The following is a 24,977-nucleotide window of genomic DNA, read 5'->3' on the forward strand; positions in this document are numbered from 1 at the left end:
AAGACTAAAATTGTTGGTGTGAACTCAGCTCTGCCACTATTTGAGTGACCTTTATTAGGTCATTTTTCTTAGCTTCTATTTCCTGATTTATAGATGAAGATTAAAAATACCTACCCTATGTTTTAGGATTGTTACCATCAAAGAGATGGTACAGATCAAAGTGTTCTGAAAACTACCAATTACCAACAGTTTTATTTTATTGCTGACACGTGAATATTAGGTAATGTATCATTCCTAACGGCTCTCCTTGGACTCACCTGTAAGTACGTGCACTCTGGTCTGGGAGGGTGGAGGTGAGGAAAGATGTAAGTCAGTGTAAAGCTGCAGAAGAGCAGCTGTTTCCCAAGAGGAGGAAGTGCTGTAATGCTCTGTGCCTGTTGTTTATATCTAACCTTCCTTTGAGCATTTCTGGGTAGAGAAGTTGCTCCTACTCCATCTCGCTCCTTTCTCCCCTTCCAGGTGGCCAGTGATGTGAAGGGCTTATATGAGACCCAAAAGAAGGAAAACCACGTGGCTGGGAAAAAAAGAAAGAGGTACAATTTAAGTTTGTAGGCTATGGAGAGAGGGAGGTCATTTTGACAGGAAGGCGGTGTAGATGGCATGTTCTTGAGTGTGTGTAGTATGCTGACTCTGTGTGTGTGTGTTTGTGTGTGTGAGAGAGAGAGAGAGAGAGAGAGTCAGTCATAGAGTATGAGGTAGAAATGTAGGTCAGGTCTGATTTTTCACCATTGGCTCATAGAATCAGTTCGGTGTAGAATTTACTGTCTCCACTTGTCTATCTCAAGGGTCTCTGAGAGAAGAGACCACCTCCTTTCAGCCCAATCCAGTGAGGCAATTTTAGACCTTGGTGAACTGTAGGAACAGTTCTTAACAGAATTTAGCTAATGTTACTGCTGGTGTATATTATTTGATTTTCAGAAAAGATTTAAGTTGGAGTGGTTCTGGGAGGCCAACATTGGATATTGGGTACTCATTATCTTCTCTTAGGTTCAAAATAACATTATTAAGTACATATTATCATCCTTAATTTATAGACAAGAAAATTTAGCTGCCTAAGTTATTAATTAAGTGACTAGAGAATCTGATATTCAAGCCCAGGCTAGTTTGATTTCAAACTCCATGTTCTCTCTGGCACTATATCCAGACAGGGAACCCTGAAAGATCCATCTAAAGATTTAACATGGAAATGCTCTCTAAGAAATTATTTGTCTCTTTTGGAGAATTATATTCAACAGTTTTAGATTGCAGGGATACTTTCAGGAAAACCCACCCACAGTCCATTGTTGATATAATCCAAACAGATGAGAATATTATTTTCTAAAAGGAGTTTATTCTAGGAAGGGATAATCCATGAACTCATCTTAACTGCAAGGAGGGAATACACACTAGGCCTCTGTCCCTCTGGGCTCAGGAGTCAGACTCCTCCTGTGGGTTTGGTTTTGAAGGAGACATTGAGAAAACTCAGAGAGCAGGAAGCTAGTGGGGGGTTAAGCTCTACTAAGCATTTGTATGCAGAATGCATACCTATAGAACAGAGCAATGTATTCTTGAGTGTACTATTACTTCAATAGTTCTGAAAAGAGAAATATCAGAATACCAGTAACACTGATGGAGTGTTTACTAAGGCCTATGTATTATGTTAAATGTTTCACATGCATTCTTTCATATCTTCTTCATAATTACATGACATTACTCCATGGGCATGTACTTGGTGCAGCTTCCAGGTTCCGTTGTGGATTTATACTTGGAAATCTTAGAGGTGTAGGGAAAAGTAATATTTTTTGGACTAATCACCCAAAGAGGCACATAATCCAGGGTTTTAAGTCTTGGAGAGTTCCGAAATCCAGCTTATGCTTATGAAAGATTTGGGCACATTCTTACTTGTGATGGTTCCTGTGGTTCACAGAAGTCTTCTTGCCAAGGCAATAGGACCTCCAGATTGTGGCTCCAGTTTACTTTTCAGTGTTGTCCTTAATTGTCACCCACCTGTCTCCTATCTGTATCTTTTTACAACATTTTCCAAAACTAGTCCTGTCCCTTCCTCTGTGCATTACAGATGCTCTTTCCTTGACCCAAAATATCCCTTTCTGCTTCCTTTTCCACTCCCAAACGGTTGTGCCTTGGTTTCTTCAGTGTTGCTCCCAACGTGTGTATTCTTCTCCTGAGGCATTTGTTGTATCACAGTAGCCAGCCACTCTAGGCACCACAGTATTTGTGCCTTGGTCTGGCTTGAATCATCTTTTTTAATGCAAGGACTTGGCACTTAACCTTTAAACTGTGATAATCAGGCAACATCATAGATGTCAGCATGCAGTCAGGGCCTTTTCAAAGTAGGTACTTGATAATTGTTCTTTTATGTAAATTATGGCAACATGATATGTTTGGAATCCTGACTTAGGAGAGAGACTGCCAGAGACTGGCAGAGTTGAAGGAGCCTGAGATCTGGAGTCCAGGGTCTGGGCTCCAGACATAGGGCTGTGGCAGAGCATCATAATTTTAATTGTAACTGATACTTTCGGGGTATATATGTAATACCAAGTTTTTTGCTTGCTTTGTTTTGTTTATTTTATAAGTTTATTGGCTAGGTACCACTTTTATCTTCATTCAAGTTAAGGAAAAAGAACTTTACTTGTTCAAGTTCCCCTGCTAGTAAGCAGACCTGGGCTTTCAGTTCAAATCTGGACCTTCTACTCAACACCCATGCAAACCTTACAACATTCCTGGATCTCAGTTTCCTCACCTGTAAAATGAGGGAGCTGGCTACACTTGATGATCTCAAAAGTTCCTAATGGTCCAGCCCACATGGGCTCTGGAACTGGATGGATGTGCATTTGGTGGCATTTTAGACACTTATGCCTTAGGGCCTTGATGATATCAGCAAGGCAAAATAGGCAGAGATCTTGGCACTCTGCAGGCCTCCATGCAAGTTAGTTTTCTTTTCCTAACTCTTTTAGCACTAAATTCTTGGATTCCATGATGCCAAAGGCACTCAGTGCTCCCAAAGGCTGTGCTGATTCCTGACTCAGGAATAAACAAATTAAAGACTGTTGATTCCTGACAACATTTTCACTAGAGGTTGGTGAAATGAGAACAATAAGGACACAGAAGTGGACTTTTTAAAAATATAAATTAATTCCATTTTGATTGTCCAAGTCTATGTCCTATGATACAACCATGATGACATAGTAACTTTCAAAAAGTTTTTCTCGGTGATACACACAGTTAACAAATTCATAGATCCAAATATTTCCTGAATTTTCACTGATACATAAAGGCTAATGTTTAGAAATAGCAACAGTTGAATAGGGCTTTTAAAATTATGTGCAGTAAAAGAGCATTTTTGAAAAATTTCCAATATGTCACAGACTAAGAATTTTGTAAGACTTAAAATAAATTACTAGGAAAATAAAGTAAAAAATCAAGGATATACAAATACAAGCTCCATTTAAAAATAATTAGGGTCAGTGTATATCAGAGTACTCTGTCATATTGTTATAAAAGCTTCTCAACACTTATCTTCAATTTCTATTTTTATTTCTTTGGGCTCTGGCAACAACATGTACATGAATCACCCTTGGGGCAGCCTATGGGGAAGACTCTGCCTTATGTTGAAGAAGGTCCACTCTGTAATAAAGCAGACTTCTTAGCCTGGAGTTCCTGGATATAATTCACAGAGCCCAGTGAACTGGGAAGGGGGAAATATTGACACATTTTTTTCTTTGGTAACCTCTAACTGCAACTGAGCATTTCTTTTCATTACAAAGTTAGTCTGAAAAGCACCATTGTGTTAGCAGTGCACTTTGGTTCCAAGAGAAGTCATATTACTTTCATATTGCATATTTAAGATAATATTGAAAAATTGCTTAAGCTTATCACTATTTTGCAATCGCAATAGCTATCATACTGTTGCTATATTTTTGGTCAATATATTAAGGAAGCACATATATAATCTTACAGACACACCTTTGGTAGAGGCCAGAAAAGAAAACTTTTGAAAACATTTTCAGAACAATTTCCTTGATCATAGGTCAGCAGATTGTTCTAATGTCACTGGTTTCCTGAGAAATTAGGGGTCTCTGGGAAAAACCAGAGTTCTTCTGGGATACCGTGTCATTTAATTTTTGCTCCTTATTGCTTTCAAATTCTGGTGCTCTCTAGACAGACAAGTTGAAAGTCCTCACCATTGAATAAACCCTCAGGGACTGGAGGGAATCGAAAGGGTCCTGGAAGTGGCTTCCTCTCTGAAATCTTAGGGAAGTTCTCCTCGGAGGAAGACCTTGATTACTAATTAACTAAAAATTCTGATGGGGGAAGGACTTCAGGCAGTGATTTGCATTTAAAATCCACTAACATTTTCTTGATAGGCTGGTAAACAGTGCCCAGCTTGGCTTACTATCAGTGGGTGCACTCCTCTGCTTTTATTTCTAAGCCATCCTTCCAGCTGAGCAAGAGCAGCTAAGGGAGGCAATGAGGTATGTTTGTGAACTGTGTTTTCAATTATGACTCCAGGGGTGGTGTGTGTGTGTGTGTGTGTGTGTGTGTGTGTAAACTTGATCTTCTTAGGTAAAAATGCCCTTGTTAATTCGTTACTGACAAAAATAGACAAAAACAACAAACTAAAAAATTAAGCAAGCTCACATACATAAAAAACAAAATTCAACTCATTTATCTTTTTCCTGTGTGTGTGTGTGTGTGTGTCTATGTGTGTTCATGTGTGTATTTCTCTGGACCCAAAGGCTTGATTGCACCTAAATATATGTGTTTACAGGTATCTCTGGGTGAGGTGTGAAGAATTGTTTAATATTCAGGGTGAGGTAGCAAGTAGAAGTTCTTTTTGATTCTGGAAATGATAGAGGAAGTGAGGTGAAGGCTTTAGAATTTGGGGCCATTTCTTCTAAAAGGATGTTAAGCTGTGATTGAGGAGTGGTCAGGAAATTGAGGAATATGTCATAATTTGAAGAGATCTGGTACCTGTATTGAAGCATCACAGGGTTTGTATGTGTGTATGTGTGTGAAATATCCGGATGTGTATAAAATATCTGGATGTGTGTGTGAGTTGCTGTGTGGTGGGAGGTCGGAGAGATTTCTTGTGCAATCTGGAAGGAAGTCTTGAAGGGAAAGACAAGATACTTGGATGGCAGTTACATATGAAATAGAACAGAAGTGCCCTGGGAAAAAGCAAAGGCAATGGACTTCTGTTGGCCCCTCTCTGGCAAAAATTGAGGTGTCCTTACTGGTTTTGAGAGTTTAGCTAGACACCTGTGGGTATCTCTTTTCAGGATGGCCATTGAGTAGGGCAGGAGAGTTACTACTGGAGAAAGGAAGAGAGGTCAAGGTCAATGCCTTTGAGTTTCACTAGAAAAGGCTATAACAGAAGGTTCTGATGCAGGGTCTGAACAGTGGCTTTGATGTTCCCTGAGGACCTCCTGATCTTTCCAAACTGTTTACTAGCCTGGAGTCATTCTGTGGAAACAGTGAGTGTTTGTGTAGAACTGCACAAGGAGAGGGTGTGAGGGAAAGGTCTTAGTTCTGTGATAGGTCGATTTCTGTGCCATCAGAGACCAAATGAGGTGGAATGACATTGTGTCTTGTACCTAAAACTTAAGACAGCTCATCACTATTTCAGTCTCACAGAAAATGCCAGTGATTTTATTAAGCATTCCCTCACAAATGAATTTCAATGAGCTAATAAAATCAAACACTACTCTAGAAGCAAGGGATACTTTAGAGTAGATGGATCTAGAAGAAATTTTCCATCTAAGATTGGTTCATATAGTAACTGTGGAGTATCATGAGGAAGATAAACCCTCATACACCTTGGACATGGGGTCACAGAAGAAGATAATTTTGTACTAGGCAAGATCCCTTTGGAGTTCAGATGGGGGAAACTGAGGCCCAGAGGGGATAAGTATCCCCCCACCCCAGGATCAAATAGTTAAATGGGGTCAGAACTGACCCTTAGATCTCTTCACTTTGGATGTGACTAGATTTGAAAAACATTCATTAGTGTCTTTTTTTTTTTCTTCCAAAGCAGGGAAACAATAGACCAGTCCACAAAATATTGCCCATTATTTTTGAATAATCTTCTTTGTTAATTATTTTCTTGTTCTCTATAAGACTAACCCTCTCTTTCCCACTAGACTTCTTACCTTGGGTTATCAAAGGAGTTTAAAAGAACGGCTTAGCTACACATACACAAATCAAACAATGGCTACAATTCAGAAAAGAGGATAATTATCCAGTTTTTCTCAATTACTTTATGTAGCCATTTTAATAACTGGAGTTCCCATATGACTTATTTTTCTACTTTGCTTAAATAAGTATGGCAATGGATAGGGAAAGGAGCTTTGAGATTTACTCATATAACTATATAGTTCAAGAAGAAAAAATTACTGTTGAGTTGTATGTCTTATGTATGATAATTGTCACTTTTCATGAGATTTTCCCTGACCAACTGGTTTAAAATTGCAACCCCATGCTCCACTCTCTATCTTTTACTTCTGATTCATAGCTCTTACACAGTCTGATCTACTGTATATTTATTTATTTTGTTTGTTGTCTCTCCTTTGTGTCCACAAGAACATAAATGAAGACAGAGACTTTATCTGTTTCATTCAGCGTTGCATAACCAGCTCCAGAAAAATGCTTTACATAATGTAGGTGCTTAATAGAAAATTGAATGAACCAACAAACTGCAGGTAGATTTCTGTTTTGTAGCTTTGATAACCTGATGATAAGTACATCTGAGAAATGGGGTACATCAGTAACTTATTCTTCTTGGCTCCATAGAGAATGTAAAACAGTGCTGTGGGCCATAAACTTAAACTTAAAATGGATTGCTACTCCTGGTGCTTTCAGAACATTTTAAAAGCCCCAGCTGCAGTGAAAATTCAATGTGGAATTTTTGTTTCCTTTGGTTTCCATAAGTTTTTTTTTTATTTTTTTATTTTTATTTATTTATTTATTTATTTTTATTTTTTCTAAATTTTTATTGTTGGTTGTTCATGTAATCCATAAGGTTTTGAACTTAATGGTTGTCTTTGGATACAAGCATTTTTCATATCTCCTACCTCCCTTATTTATAAACCTTTATTATTCATGGATAATGAATAATATATTTTCTATATTTGCATCACATAGTAGGAGATGGTGTGACATTGGCCTTAAGAACAATAGGTTTGGATTCACTTTGCCTGGTTTGAAGCCTGGCTCTGCTATTAATGAATTCTGGACTTTGAGCAACCTAGCCTCTATGAGGCTCAGTTTATTCATTTGTAAAATTGAAGAATCCTTGTTGGTAAGTTGGTTGTGGGCACTAAACAAAATAATGTATGTAAGCACCTAGTCTAGTACCATGTACAATCCAAGTACTTGGTTAATGAGCTGTATGCTGCGTGATAAAACTATAATCTACAAAAGTCTATGCTGGTATATACTGTGGGGCATTGTGGCAGAGAATACAGAGCAATGGTTAAAAGCTCTGGCTGTGGAGTCCAAAGGGCACATGTTCAAATTGTAACTTCCTTATCAACTCTATGATCTTAGGCAGGTTATTTGACCTTTCTGAAGCTTAATGTCCTCATCTGAATTCAGAAATGCTAGCAGTAACTCATTTGGGGTTGTTATGAGGATTGTGTATGACAAATTAGGGAAACCTCTTAGCATATTTGTGCAATCATTGTCAACTATGATTAGCTTTAGCATTAACATTTTACAGTTATATGCTTGTTAAACAAAAAGAACATTCAAAGACTAATGATAGATTATCAAGTATGAATTTTTAATGACAATTTTTTTTTGGTGGGGGAAGCACCTAACACTATTTAAACTACTCCTTTTAAAAAGTTACCTTTGTCATTTTTCTTGATCTTGTTTTCTTTCTTTTTTTAATATTTATTTTCAGTCTAGTTGGACACAATACCTTTATTTCACTTATTTTTTTTATGTGGTGCTGAGGATCGAACTTAGGGTCTCGCATAAGTGAGGCAAGTGCTCTACCACTGAGCCACAATCCCAGCCCCTTGATCTTGTTTTCTTAAATTGTATTCCTAATTGAGATAGTGGGCTTCCTCATCACATTCCCTGTAATGCAGAAAGGAAGGTGAATCAGGTAATGCTGGACAGATGTTTGTTTCGTTGTTTTGTTTTTCTTTTAAGGTTTAAGAAAGCATTTCTTTTGTACAACTAGAAAATACATATTAATATGTACATACATATGGTTCTATAGAGCAGGCAACCATATTTGAATATATGAAACTTGTCTTTTGATAAGAGACAAGCAGATTTTTAAAACATGCCAATGATGTTTTATTTAAAAAATCATATTTACCTTTGTATTTAATTATCTACCTTTGGCAACATATTACTGTAAATTTTGTAGCTAAAAACCAACATTTATTATCACCCAGCATCTATGGGTCAGAAATTTGGCAGTGGATCTCATGAAGTTCTAGCCAAGGGATCAGCCATTGACCATAGTCATATGAAGGCTTGATTGGGGATGGAGGATTAGCTTTCAAGATGGTTCTGGGCAGAAGGCCTCATTTCTGTACAAGTTGTTGGAAATTCCCCTGGGCCTCTTTCAGTGTTATGATGTCATGGCAAACTGGTCTCATTAAGAAATGATCCAAGAGAAAGAGCAGGAAGAAGCTTCAAGGACTTTTATAACCTAGTCTTAGAAATCAGAAACCATCCTTTCTGAGTGACTAAATCCAGCCTACCCTTCAAGAATGGAAGGAGTAGCAAAGAATTTTTGAACTTTAAAAAAAATTTGCTGTCATTATTTTAAATAATGCTGAATTTTATTTTATATTTACTCAGTGCCCTCTCTGTGGGTGTATCCACTGTCCTCAGTGGATAGATGTAATGCTACAAATAAAACAATTTACACTGATTTCAAGTGTACCCGTGTATTTATGGGATAAATTTCTATAAATGAAATAGCTGGATTATAGGTGTGAGTAATTTTAAGTTTTTGCCTAGACTTCATTGAGCAGATAATGTTTATTGTTTGACCAGAAATGCATAGGTGTTTCTTCATAGTGTCAAACATAGTATGTATAAACATTTGGAAAATTTTAAGATATTAGTGTAATGAACAATTTGCCATCTCACAACGATTAGTACTCACCAAAGAGAGAGACAGAGAGATAATCTCTTGGATGGGCATTTTGATAACTCCTTTCCTTGTCAGTGATAATAAGGTTACTCTTTGCCTTATTAATTAATTTAATTTCATCAAGTGTGGAAGACCATTAATCTTTGTGGAATTTTGCAAGCAAGATCAATATTGTGAAATTTCTTATAAAGCCTTTGAGAATGTGAGGTAATGGAAACAGTCTAGGTAAGAAAGATTAGAGTTGGGGCAATTTATTTTAGAAAACAGAAGGCAATCTTTACTATAGAGAAGGGTAGCCTTCAGCTCCATTTCCTAAAGTAACAGTGAATTACATTGACTAACAGCAATTTCTTATTAATTTATGAGAAGCAAATCCTTTTGTCATTGAATCTGTGGGCAAAAAAAAACTGAAGAAGACTGCTTCTTCCTGAGAAGAATATGGGAGGACACATTGATAGACTGGAGATGAAATAGAAAACGAACAGTGTCTAAGTTAGGGAGTCATAAATTAATTCCTGAGAGGAGAAGGAAGGGCAAGTTCTTCTTGAATAAAGGAAATGTGTCTTGTAAATCTATTCAACCTGGGGAAGGAGTGGTGGGTGGGTAGGGAATAAAGTAGGCCTTGAGTAAGCAAGATTGCTGCTCATGGATCATCTTCTTAGCTCTGTGCACCTGAATGTCAGGTAAAGTATCAGCCACCTAACACGTGGGGGCCATAAAGCATATAGCAGATAAGGAGATCATATCAGAGCAAGTTGATAAGGACAGTGATTAACTGAATACATCCCCCACTCCTCTGTGTACTCCATTGAGTAGCATGAGAATCGAGCTCTCCTGATAATCACTTTCCAAAGCCTCTGCCTCTTAATACTCTCACACTGGGCATTAGGTACCATATGCATTTGGAAGGAAATATCTATTCAACTCATGGAAACAATTAAATGTTTTTATGTTTTATATTTTTCTTGGAAAGTGAAAATCCTCCAAGATTCCTTAGAGGACCTTAAGAGGCAACTCGTGGTTAAGATGATACATAAAGTGTTTGCAGTTCTAAAATTCTGGGTTAATCTCATCAGTTCTCATCTAAGCTATGGTTTCTAAATGCTCTTCCCATTAAAAGGGACCATGACTCTTTACAGATGTTTAATTTCAGATTGGTGGGCTGGAAATGTACAAGATGAGCCTAGGTGATTGTGTTGTGCAGAAAGGAAGAAAACTAGCAAAGACTCTTAGGGTTATACCAACAGGGTTTAGGACCGACTGAAAGAGGCTGCTGCTGGACAAAGCTGTAAGATATTAGAATTAATATTATCAGTGGATTAATGCAGATCAAATATGTTTCAATTCATGGTTTCGTGAGGATGCTTAAAAACAAGTCATTGTTCCCCTTTACAAGATGCTAGGAAAACAACTCCTTATTTTGAAAGCCAGTAAATGAAGAATTCAACATGCTACCAGTCCCTTGTGAACTGCATCTTTATTACCAAATTATAGGGAAAATTTTGTTTATTGAAATATTCTAACAGATAAAGAATGAAAGAATTGCAGCATCTTTATGAACTGAATAATAGGGTAGACTTCTATTTTTAGAAATATTTTATCTAATAAGCAAAGAAAGAATGAAAGAATTACAGCATCACAGGGAAAAACATCATCAAAAGAGAATCATCACTAGATTTTTTTTTTGTCTCCTGCTAGAAGATGCTATATCATCTATGTACCATTGCTACTAAACAATCAAACCTGAATCTGATCAAAACTTTATATCTAAAAGAGCAGAGAAACACATTAGCATTAATGCAGATGCAATTAAAAATCCCAGATTGTGGGGAAAAACTACAGAACAAACCTTATTGACTAAAAATGACCGAGACATAAACCAATTGCAATGTATAAATCTTACTTGTATCCTTATGAGGATAAAACAAGCAGACTTTAACAGTTTATCAGACAATGAGGTGAATTTCAAAATTGACTATATATTTGATGACATTAAGGAATTCTTGCAAAATATTGCAAAAACATTTTAGGTGTGATCATAGTATTTTACTTGTCTTATAAAAGTTCTTATCTTTTAAACATTGAAATATTTTCAGATAAAATTTCTGAAATCTAGGATTTTCTTCAAAATAATCTAGAATTAGGGAGGCAAGTAAGTAGGAATAAAGACAAAATGAGATTGATTATGAATTGATGATTTTTAAAATTCAGTTGATGGGTACTTGGAGTTTTGTTATATTATTCATTGTATAAATTTGAGCTTTTCCATTAACAAACTGCTAGGTATGTATACAAATCTAAATTTGTTAAATCTAAAATTATAAATTTATAAATTACATGATAAAATTATAATTATAAAATTACTAAATCTAAAATTATTTTCATTCCTTTTATAGATGGCAAGAAATAAATTGAAAAAATTCACTACTTTGGAGATTATCCTTAGTGTCCTTCTGCTCGCAGTGTTCATCATCGCTGTTGTTTTAATTGTGCTTTTAGCAACAGGTTCTACGGAATCAAAAGGTAACAAGTAACTCTGGGCTTTCCCTCCATTTATTTTCTCTTCTCAAAGTAAAACCATCATCAATGGTAGGGAAGCAATGCATTTGTATTCATTGGTGTGAGAGTGTGTGTGTATACGTACATGTGTGCAGGTGTGGTATGTGTTTGGGGGAACATCTAGCTAATACTGTGGAAGCTCAGTAGCTTTTCCTTACAAGCTTAAGTTCTGAAACCTTAATTTCCCAATTTAATTAGTGCACTGGGTTAAATTTCACAACTGACACTTAAAATATATTTGCTGAATTTTTTTGAAGAATTCTGATTCTATTAGTGATAGTGAATAATATACTGTGTGAAAGGGGGTCAAATAAGTATGTAATCAAAATATTTTATGCCTGTTTGGTTCCTTAAAAAATCCTGCCCAAGTCATCTTAATAAAAGTTTATTACATTGTTATATCCCCAAAGATGGTCTGGATTGTGCTGAACTATCCAGGATTTCCCATCTTGTTTATCTAGGAGCAACTTCTTAGGGCAACCAGGCAATGAAGGTCAACCCGTGGCTAGAGGAAAACCTTCTCTGTCTCCTGCCTCACCCCCAGCTATAGCTGGAATACTAGACTGGATAGAGTGTGTTTAATTCTATGAATCTGAAAGTGTAACTAAAACCCTTATGCCGAAATTGGTTCAAATATGGAGTTCATTTAATCCACCACATTTGAACTGGAAATCCTAGTGAAAAGAAAACAATGAAAAACAGCATTGTTGTGTCCTAATGTCATTATTAATTTATTGCAGATTGCCTCAAAGAAAGCTAATTTCTTTATTTTAGAATGCAATAAAAGTGTCTTTTCTATTACCTATCTTTAAATCTGAGATCAAAGTTTTCAGCTCTGGCACAGGTTCTAGCTGCCAGTTTCTAGATTGGTGGGTTCCCCTTACATTTTTTTTCCATATGATACTTTGTATTTACAGGAGACCGGCATTGCTCAGATGTGTTCTCTAAATTGAGGTGGATGATTATTATGGAACTGTACATGTTCAGTGTGTACCAGCTCCTGGGGGTAGGAATAAAGGACCAGAGCAGACTTTCCTGTGAAGGACCAGATAGTAAATATTTTAGATTTTGTTGGCCATGCCATCTCCTGTCATTATTACTCAGTGCTGCCATTGTAGCCTAAAAGCAGCTATAAACAAATGAGTGTGACAGTTTCAGCAATACTTCATTCAAAAAACAGACTTTAACCTGATTTGGTTTGCAGGCTATAGTTTGCTGACCCTTAGACTAAAGGGAAGTTGGTTCCTACTTTTATGAACTTCAGATCTAATGGTGTAGTTCTTTGTTTTGCATATACTCTCTTGTAGGGGAGGGGCAGAAGGGTAGAAGAAGATGATGCCATCATAGTAGAGGTAAATACAGTCAGCAAGAACAAAGGAAAGTTTTATAAAGTGAAAATGCATAACTGTTGAGGATACCAGAGTAAGTCCAGTCAGTAGTGGAATGAATACGATTGCAAATATTGGGAACAGCGAGGCCTTTGAATGCTTAAATGTTTGTGATACTGCTATGTCTGTGTGATGGTCATTTTATGTTTGCTTTTGGGATAGCCCCAGATCCTGGGACCACAAGTATCACCCCTAATTCTACTGAATGCCCAGTGGTAACTGAATCTGAACGGATAAACTGCATCCCTGATCAGCTACCAACAAAGGTTTGACTCTTGGATTTTTAAATTTAAGAATATATATAGCACTGAACACTGAATGGTTTTTTTTTTTTAACTTTTTGTGGCTTGACTCAGAGTCTCAGGTATATTAACTCTATATTCGTGTTTGTGTGACTTTGTAGCTTCAGGAGAGGAAGAGCTGGAACATTCCCTTGGATTGCCAGATTCAAATAAATGTACATGTTGCTCAGTTAAATTTGAATTTCAGAGAAACAACAAATAAGATTTTAGTATAAGAATGTCACTTGTAAGATTTGAAACTTACTAGAAATATATTTACATTTCATCTGGCAAGAGTACTGATGGTTAGTTCTCTTTGATTCCGTCACTGCATTTGTTCTTGCCCTCTATTTCCCTTCTTTCTGAATTCCAAAGTGTTATCTAGAGTCTATAATAAAAGTCATACACTTACATTAAACATGATTTAAAATAAGGACAAAGTTTCAAGAGCTATGCTTTGGAAGGAAGAAGGCAATTAATACAAGGGCGAAGATAATGCAGCACGTGGGCATTTATGTTAGTATTTCTCGATCACTGACTGAAGGGCACTTGATTATCATAATAAACTTGGCACACTCCCTGTCAGTTACTTTTTACTTTGAGAATAAAAATGATATCTGAATGAAAACCAAGTGCAGCCTTTTGAATGAAGTCCACTGATATGATGTGTCAGATGTGTATCAGATACAGAATGGATCTGTGTGGCACTCCCATACTCATCTCCGTAGCCATCCCATTCTTAGTGGACTGTAGTAATCTGTGAAGTACTAGGGAGTTACTTTTTTGGTTTCTCTAAGGGGCTTTTATATTAAAAGATATTTTTTCTTTCCTATTAGAGGATAAACCTCCACTAGTGGATTAATCTTCTTGGGGGAATGGGGTGAGGTAGAGGGGGGTATGATATGAGAGGTAAACACATCAAAATAGTCATCTTATTTGTCTCAGGTAAAGGTAAGTGAGTGAAGGCAGTGAGGAATGAGACCTCAGTCAAAAATCACGATACTCCCCCCCCCCCATATTTAAACACTTGGTGTTTTGCAGCCTACCTTCTTCTTCATTTTTTTTTAATTCTTGTAGTTGTAGTGGACAGCATGTCTTTATTTTATTTGTTTATTTTTATGTGGTGCTGAGGATCGAACCCAATGTGTCACACGTGTTTGGCAAGCGCTCATTTGTGTGTGTGAATGCACTCCAGGGGTCCTTTTCATGTGTCTCAGAAGAAAAGCTCATCCAGTTATCTAGATCTAGTCCTGATCTTTAGCTCTGGGATGGCAGCTGGTAAGAGGGCATTATCACCGGACGCCTTCCTATCACACCTGAATTCATTATTTGGTTTTCCTTCTCTACTGTAAGGGTTCTGTTAGTAGTTCTGTTATGCTTCTGGTCTTTGAGTCAGAATCAACAGAACTTTTGCTTAGCTCTTCCCTTCAATTGCTAACTGGTGTTAGGGAAAGCAGTGAGCTATAAAATCCCACAAATAGACTTATGTTATCCCTGTGACCAGTGTTTCAAAACAGCCCTTCAATAATATTTTCCAGAATAATTACTTCATTTTCATTCTCAACACATTATTAGATCATCGTATTCCAGTAGCCTCCTAGCATCTCTCTGAATTCCATTTCATTTATTCCATTTTGATTAAACATGATTAAAACTGTTCTCTTTAACATTCTACTTTGATTGTATTTCTACCTAAAACTCCTGTTCTTATAGAAGCTCATTCTGCATACTGGGTCAAGTTCAAATACTTTGTTTTGTCATCTAAAGTTCTCTTTAGCCCTTTCTAGGCCTCTATAACTTCACATAGAGCACACACCCATGACAATTTTAGACACAGTTTTCTACAATGATTTTAAATCTATTAGTTTTGAAAGTGCCAATCACTTTCCTCATCCTTGATCTTTCATCCCTAATTTCAGAACTCCCAGTTAAAAGATTGCATTGATGGAAGAAAGCAGAAACATTTAGACCAATGCCAGATACCTAGCTCAGGAAGGAGATGGTAGACAATAATTTTAAGCACTTTGATTTTTCAAGTTTAGAATGTATTGTGAAAACATGGGAGTCCAGGTTTACATGCTTACAATAAACCTGTGTGCCCTAAGTAACCATTACAAAATGCTGAAAGCATTTTGCAATTAAGCATTTTCCATAGACAACAATGGTAATATTTATTACCATGATATTTGAGAGGTAAGGTTAACATATTTTCCTGCTCAGAAACTTTATTATCTTTTTGTAGTAAACACTTTCTAGCTACTTATCAATTATTTATTTGGCTTATAGTTTCTTTTTCCCCATTCCAGTTTCTTATCAATGTATTTAAAGGATTCAGTTTTATGATATACTAGTAAAGATGTTGCATTTTGCCAAGATCATTATGAGTCTCCACCCTTAAAATTACTTTGTGTTTACACATCATCAGTTAAGAGCCATTAACTGGTGCTAGGAAAAGCAGTGAGCTATAAAATCCCACAAATAGACTTATGTTTATGATTTGCTAGTTGTTGCTAGTGTAGACATTGAATAAGAGCATGGTAGGAAAACCAGAGTACCAGGTTTTTATCTTGGCTTTGCTGCTGAAATATCTATGACTTGATTCCTATCACATTTCCTTGCATACTGTCAAAGCTGTATCAGTGATTGAGACAATGTATGGTCAGATAAATTTGTTCATTAAGAAAATGACTACTAAACACTGTACTGAATTCTGTGATTGAAAAGATTTTAGAATTTAGTGATCTCTAAGGTCTTGGGAAATGTTCTCTGGAGATTGATCATATTCCAATTTGGGACACTTCAAAGTCTAAACCATGGAGAGGGCAGAGTGACATATTTGTTTAAGTCTTGCTGCATCCTCACAGGGAAGAAGGCAGGAGGGTCCACCTGTATAAGGGCCCCTAATCCCATTCACAGGGGAGGAGCCCTGGAGGCCTTACCACTTCTTAGTGGCTCCACCTCTTAGTATCATTGCCTTGGCAACTCCTGCATTTTGGAGGGGACACATTCAAACCATAGCACCAGCTTCATGAAAATTGCTCTAAGTCATCTGTTTCTTACAGAAGAGTCTCTCTCTCTCTCTCTTTTTTTTAACTACTGAGAAACAAACTACTACACACTTAGTGACTTAAAAAAACAATCAATTGATTATGTCCCACAATTTTATAGGTCAGAGACTTGGCAGGTTTTGGCAGTGTGATTCTCATAAGAGGCATTGACTAGGATTACTTGGTTGTTTCAGTTGGTGGCTGATCTAGTTGGGATGTTTTCAAGATGGTTTCATCCACACAGTTGGCACCTTGGCTATAAGGGGGACCACAGGCTCCTCTACCCTTTGACATAGTCTGAAATCTCTCTTGTTGGTCTCTCCAGCCTGGCAGTGAACTTCTTACATGATAGCTGAGGGCTACAAGGAAGGAGAGAGCTGTCAGCCTTCTTCAAGTAAAAGCCCAGAAGCAGTTTAGCATCAGTTTTTCTGTACTAAGTTGATTAAATCAGTCATGGGCCAGCCCACATTTAATAAGAAGGGGTGCAGGTACCCCCTCTTGATGGGAAGAGAACTTGAAGCCATTTTTTTTGAGAGAGAGAGAGAGAGAGAGAGAGAGAGAGAGAGAGAGAGAGAATTTTAATACTTATTTTTTAGTTTTCAGCAGGCACAACATCTTTGTTTTTGTATGTGGTGCTGAGGATCGAACCCAGGCTGCATGCATGCCAGGCGAGCGCACTCCCGCTTGAGCCACATCCCCAGCCCCTTGCAGCCATTTTATACAGCTACAGAGGAATGCTTATTTGGCTCAGAATAGGCATTAATAAGTGTAAAGATTGGTAAACTACTGAAAATACAGATCAGAGGGGGTGGAGTAGCAGAGGGTATGAAAATAAAGAAAACTCACGATAAAAGCAATATTGAAAGAGCTTTTCAAAGTGGAGTGGAGCCTTAAGGAAGCTGGACTTCCACAGGATTCTAGCTGTGATAAACTTCAGTCACCTTCAGCCTTTGACTGTAGGCACAAAGATCAAGATAATCAGATAATTACATTGTGCCCAGCAACTCAATATGCATATCAGGAGATTATCAGGCTCCGGTTTTATGGACACTTTTACTCATATATATTCTTATTTTATTTTTTTATTTCATATATATATATATATATATATATATATATATATATATATATATATATATATATATATATTCTTTTCTTACTCTTCTGTCAATCACTTAACCCCTGTTCTGAACTCCAACAAAAACACTCCCACACCAAGAGATTTTTACAGTTTTTTATTAAAATGATACTGCTTGCTCACATAAACTCCCACCTTTCCTGTCTTACTCAACACAGATTCATAGCTATCTGAACCTGTGCTTCCTGAACTGCAATTCCTAAAAGCCAAATTAAGGGCTGGGGACGTGGCTCAAGTGGTAGCAGGCATGTGTGCGGCCCGGGTTTGATCCTCAGCACCACATACAAACAAAGATGTTGTGTCTGCCGAAAACTAAAAAATAAATATTAAAAAATTCTCTTTCTCTCTAAAAAAAAGCCAAATTAAGTTTTTATACTTGTAAAGTTTCTGAGTTTAAATTAACAAGATCATGGTTTGAGAGTTCCAGAGTAAGATGTTTCTGCCACAAAGGGAAAGCTGTACATTTATCATCATTTCTCTATGCTATTATGTTGGAAGGTATTTTGGTGAAAATATGGTGTTTTTAGTCTGTCTTTTCATTTTATTAGCATGATTATTATAGTGTTTTTGGTAATCCAGTATATAGAAGGTTGGAAAATAAGTTGGGACTCACAGAAAAGGAAGGAGGTCAAGAAAATAGATAATTGTTTTTCTCACCTTGGCTCTATTAGCACTGAACTCCTTTGAAGTAATTATTAATGAATAACTTAAGATATCCAAGAATGTAGAATTACAATCCAGGTTAAGAGATAAAATGGAACCAGCAAAGATGAACTCCCCTGTATTCCCCTGCTGTATCACTTTTCCCAGCTCCCTCTGCAGAGGTGACCACATTCCAAAGTTGAAATCCATCATGATTCCTTTGTACCATCACTATTTACAGATATACTTATAAGCAGTAGATATACTCAATTTCTAAACAAAAATGCATGCTTTGCAATCTTTTTCACTTAGCATTGTAAGATTTATCCAAATTGATATGTATCTCTTTAATTCATTTGTGCTCACTGTGAAACAGTGTATCAAAATCATCCTTTCTTTGGATAAAAGAAATTAGTTTTTCTCTAATATGTTATGGTTGCAACGATGCTGTTATGACTAGTTCTATAAACATTTTTACTTACATGTGTCTGATTTGGGGTATATTGCTTCAAGTGTACTAGATATTTTCAAATTAATCTCTAAAGTGACTATAATTTACCGTCTTACTACAGTCTCTGCATCCCTAATAACATTGGAATTGACAGTCTTTTTAAACTTCGACACTTTAAGGTTATTAAATAGTATCCCTTTGTGACCTTAGTGATAATTTTCCTGAATTCTAGCAAGGGTGAACATCTTTCAGTTATTTCTGTGAATTTCTTCTTTGTTCTTAATTATGTATTGAAATGTTTATCTTTTTGATGTGTACAAGTTTTTTTATCTGTTCATTCATATTTGTTCAAATTCTCAGTCTTATTTGTATTACACATGTTGCAAACATCTACTTTGATGACGTTTTGTTTTGATGAAGTGTTTTATTTTGAGAAAATGAAGCTCATCAGGCTTTGTGGTTTTGTGATTTGCTATCTATGTATTCTAGTGGGATTAAATGCCTACAGTTGAAAAGGAAGAAGTTTCAAATTTAAAAAGAAAATAAAGAATGCAATATAACAATAATTTACTTATTTGTTCTAAATTTGTCCTTCAAATTTTCTTAGATCTCTTCCTGGACAATGTTAAATCTCAAATAATGATGACTTGATGTCATCCTGTTCAGTTTTATATACTCTTTTCTTGTTGTCCCTTGTGTTGTTAGGACCTCTGGTGTATTTTTAAACTGCAAGCACTAATACATACGGGCCATGTAGGCTCCCCCCCCCCCATTTGGAAAGGAATGCTTTTAACATGTCACCATTTATTATGATAATTATTATAGGTTTTTTGGTAGATTACCATTATCAAATGAATGAAGTGACTTTTTAATCCTAGTTTGCTAAGAATTTTATCATGAATAGCTGATGAATTTAAAGGACTATATGACATACTTCATTTGATGATTTATGATGATGAATTACACAAGTTGGTTTTCTAATATTAAAGTTCTTTATTTCTGGTAGAAACTTTGTCATTATTTAATCTTGCTGATTTCTATTAATGTTGTGTATCCTTTTTTTTCATTTAGGCTTTGCATTTATGAACATGGATTTTCTTTTCTGTCTACTTTTCATTTCTTTTGTGGTTCTGGGCACTTTGGGTGTAAAATACTTGCTCCTTTTATTTCTTCTCTCTTTTAAATGCCAAGGACGGTTGATTGGATTTTTAACAGTGACTTCAGGATCTGGTTTCTTTCCATCTGATCTTTGTGTTGATTCAAGAGCCTGTATACCATCATGCAGAACCCCCAGTGGATAAAAATGTGCAAGTGCTGAAGTCCCTTATTTAAAATGGATATAATATGCACATCCTCCTATATATTATAAATCATTTCTAGACTATTTACAATACCTAATACAGTGCAAATGTTATATAAAGAGTTGTTATACTGTATTGTTTAGGGAGTAATTATAAGAAAAAAAAGCCTACTCATTTCAGACACAATTAAATATACTTTTAATCTGATGTTTGTTAAATCCTTGGGTATGGAACCCATGGATATAGGGGGCTGACTATTATATAAAATGTGAAATATCTATATTTTTGGTTTTCTTTGTCTATCAGTTACTGAGGGCAGTACCATAAAAATATTCTATTATGTGCTATCTCCCCCAGTTTTACCTTATGAGTTTGAAATATTTTTCTATATATTTTTGAATTTTTTATTGTTAGTACATATCAAATTTGAGGTGTGAGATGATCCTGGTGGATTGAAATCATGCGATGACTCTGTCTCCCTAACAATGAATATTTACTTAATATCTATCTGCTATTAATGCTGATTTGTTACTTAGCATGCTTTTTATATGTGTGATCCCCTTTTACTTCCAGTGCTTTTTCAAACCTAAGTTTTGGATATAGCACCTATAAAAAACTTTTATCTGAATTTAGTTATTTAAATGTAATCTGATTATCTTTGTTTTAAAAGTATTTAAACCATGTGATAATTGACATGGCTTTCCCTCTTAGGCTTTGTGCTTTCCATTTGGTCTTTTTTTTTATGTCCTACTTCCTGCCCTGGAGTCTTCAAAAGCAGGTGTTTTCTTTCCTTATTGTCTAAACAGAGGATTTCTGCCCCCATCCTCATTTCCTCCATAGTACTGTATTGGTAGTTACACATTCTAGATTGTTTTGGCAGTACCTATTAAATTTTAATTCTCATACCCAACTAAAGGGGCATTTTATATCTTGAGTCTAATTTGCATTCATATTATTCATGTCATCATTCTCACAGCTTCCCTCTAAAACCATTTTCCTAGGTTTTACAAGTCATATGGATATTGCTGTGCTTCTCCTGCTTCCCCTAATTGCTGTGTTTAACGGCAGGAGCTAGTGTTTTTGAGTTGGCCAAGAGAGGCTGTTTACTCTCCTTGCTGCTTTGACCACTTTGCTCTTTGCCCTTTTCAGTTCAATGAAAAAGTATTAAGCTCTGGGGAGTGTGCAAAAAGCCATTCTGCTTAACACTACTCTCAGTGTCCTTCTCTTTTTCTGTATAATGACTTTGCATCTAAGTGAGCTTTGAAAGGAAGGAACAAAATCTAGTTCATAGTGAAAACTGATCTTACAGCAAGATAAGTCACAAACAGACATCATTTTTTGACCCTTAATACAAATTGAACATCCCTAATGCAGAAATCTAAAAACCCAAAATGCTCCAAAATCAAATTTTTTTGAGCTCCAACAAGATACCACAAGTGAAAAATTCTACATTATGGAACCTTGTTTCCTGCACAAAATTATTTTCAAAAATGTATAAAACTATCTTCAGGCTATGTATATTGTAAGGTATACATGAAAAATGAATGAATTTTGTGTTTAGACTTGGATTCCATCCTGAAAATATGTCATTATGTGTATGTAAATATTTCAAAATTTGAAAATCTGAAATTCAAACCATTTCTGGTCCCAAGCATTTCAGATAAGGGATACACAACCTGAAATTGCTATTAATGTAAAAGTTAGTGTTTGATTAAACATAATTGCTCATAGAGCTCAACATAACTGTTTTTTTTCCTTATCATTTTTAAAACATTGCTGTATCCTCCTAAAGGTGTGTGTAGTGGTATTCAACCCAGAATTCAGAAAGAAAAAGGAAAAGGACAGGGAGAAATTTAGTTTTGGTTTTGCCTTCTCAATGGCCAAGTACCTTCTGGTAGGTTATTTCATATCTGTGAAACTTTACCCTCTGGGCCTTGGGATCTTGATCTGTAAATGATGTGGTAGGATGTATGAGTTAGCTACTGTTGTGTAATAAATTATACCCAAACTTAATGACTTAACATAATAAGCCTGATTTTCTTGTAGTTTCTGTAATTGAAAATCTAGGTTTGGTTTAGCCAGGTGCCTCTGTTTCTGAGTCTCTTAGAAGACTGCAATCAAGGACTCTTCTGGAATTATGATGATCTTTGACAAGGTTGCTCATGTGATTATTGTCAAGAGCTAGCTTCTTGGGGGTTGTTGAACTGAGAACCTCAGTTCTTTGCCATGTGGGCCTTTTTTATTATATGATGACTCCTTCCAGAGTTGAGTATTCCAACAAAGAAAGTGAAAGGGAGAAAACAAGACTGAAGTCATAATCTTTCTGTGATCTCTTCTATGAAGTGAATCCCATTATTTTCTATTAGCTCCAAGTCCCTAGATCATCCCACATAGAAGACTAGAGATTTCTATAATGTGCTTTTTTCCTTGTAGTTACATTTGTTTCTTTCCCAAAATTAGTTGGTGTGAGAAAGAGATTATATTCATTTTACTCTCCACTTGACTTAGTCATTAATTGTGGCATAAGGCAGGCACTTTTTTAAAGGAAGAATTAGGATCTATTTGAGTGTTAGGAAAGATTATTTTCTGCCTTGGTAGGAGTCAAGAGACCATAGATATGTCACATGTGTGGAATGCACACAAATATGCAACATATATATTTAGAAGTCAATGCAAAGTTTGTTTGATTGAAGTTTTCTGAGTAAAATACATTGCAGAGTATTTTTGATTTTAAGAGTCAAAGCTAATATCAATGAAGTGTTGTTTGTAATTTTAGATTACTGGTGATAAAACAATATTATACTTTAGAATTTTAAAAATATTTATCAATTTTATTGTGATGAAAGACATGGAATGCATTGTGCTTCCTATAATCTTTCACAAGGAAAAATTCCTTGTGAATAGAAGCCACTGGGGATATAACATACATAATTTCTCTAATGATTAGTTTCCTTATTTGTAAAATGAATTTATTGATGTCCTAACCCCAAATTAGGTGTTTTATAGTTTCTGAAATATAGTGTTCTACAACTAAATGGAGTTATTTTGACTCATCTCTGGTTTCAGGCTACATGTGACCTGCGTGGCTGTTGTTGGGAAGCTCAGGGAGCCATAGGTATTCCTTGGTGCTACTATTCTAAGAATCATGGCTACCAAGTGCAGGGGGATCCTGTAAATACAAATGCAGGTAAGAGGCAGCAGCTCCAGACCTTCTGAAGGCTGGCTTTGTATTTCCCAGAGGAGCCCTGTGGCAGCACACAGGGGACTGCTGTGCTGCCACACCATCACATGTGACAGAAGGTGGCACTGCTCTTTTCAAGAATTAGAACTTATTTTGACACCAAACAGCAATCACCCTCTGTCTTGTGAGTTAAGAAACCGTGTTCTATTCTAGCTTCACCTTTATGTACCTGTATGAACTTGTGTAATTGTCATAATCTTTTGGTTCTCAAGTTTATCACTTTTAAAGTGGGCAATTTTAACTCAGCTTTGAGATTAATTTCAACTCTAGTCTTATTTTTTTACAAAATGAAATGATTTACAATTTTACAAATATGTTACAAAAGTTACCTAGTCAATGTCAGTGCTCATGGGCTGATCATGCCCTCTTATTCCTCCAAACCCTAAAATGAAGAGCATCACCATGAACATTGTGGGGGTAACAGTGGTGACTATTCTGGGCATGCTCCTAGGATGAAGGATAAGGCCTATTCCTCTTCTAGATGCTCTTGGTCTGATGGGCTTTTCTATAAGGCCTCAGCTCTTACCTGATTTTCTGTTTAATCAGGGAGATGACTTTAATGTACATGATCACCCATAATGGAATATGAAAATAACTGAGAAGGAATAATGAATATATACTGAAAAGTAAAGAGTATCTGATCAACACAGAATGAGTCTGTTAGAATAAGAATTAAACTTTGGTGGGGGGGGGGTTTCAATCATAGTTTGTAGAAGAGAGGCATAGGTTTTTGTACAAGTTAATAATAGTTCTTAACTTTGGGATCTGACCTAAGATAGTACGTATGTATGAATATCTTTGCCTTTTTTCTTCTTTGGCAAATAAAACATTTTAATCAGTCCCTTACCTTAAGCTGTTATTTGCAAATGTATAATGTCAGCTATGAAAACCTTTTCTCTCCTACATGTTAGGATTCACAGCCCAGTTGAAAACTCTGCCTTCTTCATCCCCATTTGGAAATGATGTTGACGACGTTCTTCTCACAGCCGAATACCAGACATCCAACCGTTTCCACTTTAAGGTTATAGTTTGTTTACTTTAAAAAAATCTTTAAAAGGCTTTTTTCCCCCCACCTTATGACTATAGTTTTGACTAGGTAGAACATTTTGCTAATGTAGGTACTTTTCTCTGTTTTCATTATTATTTAGTACTTGTATATTGAAGTCATCTATAGTCTTCCTTCTATGTGATAATTTCCTAAATAAATATTACAGAGTTCATTGGTGCACTTTTGACTTTCATTTATTTGCCCTAGATACCATGTGAAATGTAGTAGCCAAAATCAAACCAAAACAAAATAAGAAAAAAGAATCAGAATTATCACAGCTTTGAATTTTCTAGGGATGAGCCATCTCTGCAGACTTGCAGTATACAAGCCTAACTCATGCTCAATAGTTAATCATTTGAAATTGGTAATGTAATGAATACATTCTTAGGCAAAATGCCAGTTCCTGGGAAGCATTGGTGTTGGTAGGGATAATTATATTTTGGAAAATCAGAAAGGTTTTGATTTTGGCTTTATTTCTATTCATCTCTCTGTATAGTTGACTGACCAAACCAAGGACAGGTATGAAGTGCCCCATGAACATGTTCAACCCTTTAATGAAAATGCTGCTGCTTCCTTGAACTATGAAGTTGAGGTCTCTAAACAGCCATTTAGCATCAAAGTGACCAGAAGAAGCAACAATCGTGTTCTGTAAGTTTTGAACACCTATCTAGGGAAGATGATGAAGGGAGGTGTGTGGGCTGGGGGAAGGTGCATTTCAATAATATTCTTGAAGGTTGTGAGCCCACAATTGTGAATGGACTCT

General features: G+C 36.1%; 1 protein-coding gene across 1 annotated transcript in view; it reads left to right on the forward strand.

Annotated features, from left to right (window-relative positions):
- Positions 1–11,514: 11,514 nt before the first annotated feature.
- MGAM (maltase-glucoamylase) overlaps positions 11,515–24,977 on the forward strand; it is a gene marked incomplete at its 5' end in the record, with an annotated part of 191,181 nt that continues 177,718 nt past the window's right edge. The window contains 5 exons of the mRNA XM_081284046.1: positions 11,515–11,641; positions 13,228–13,331; positions 22,992–23,112; positions 24,078–24,187; positions 24,711–24,862. Coding sequence (XP_081140172.1) covers positions 11,515–11,641; positions 13,228–13,331; positions 22,992–23,112; positions 24,078–24,187; positions 24,711–24,862 — 614 coding nt within the window. The remainder of the gene's footprint in view (positions 11,642–13,227; positions 13,332–22,991; positions 23,113–24,077; positions 24,188–24,710; positions 24,863–24,977) is intronic.

The sequence above is a fragment of the Spermophilus citellus genome, assembly GCF_964194105.1.
Source record: "Spermophilus citellus genome assembly, chromosome: 3".
NCBI classification, from domain to species: domain Eukaryota; kingdom Metazoa; phylum Chordata; class Mammalia; order Rodentia; family Sciuridae; genus Spermophilus; species Spermophilus citellus.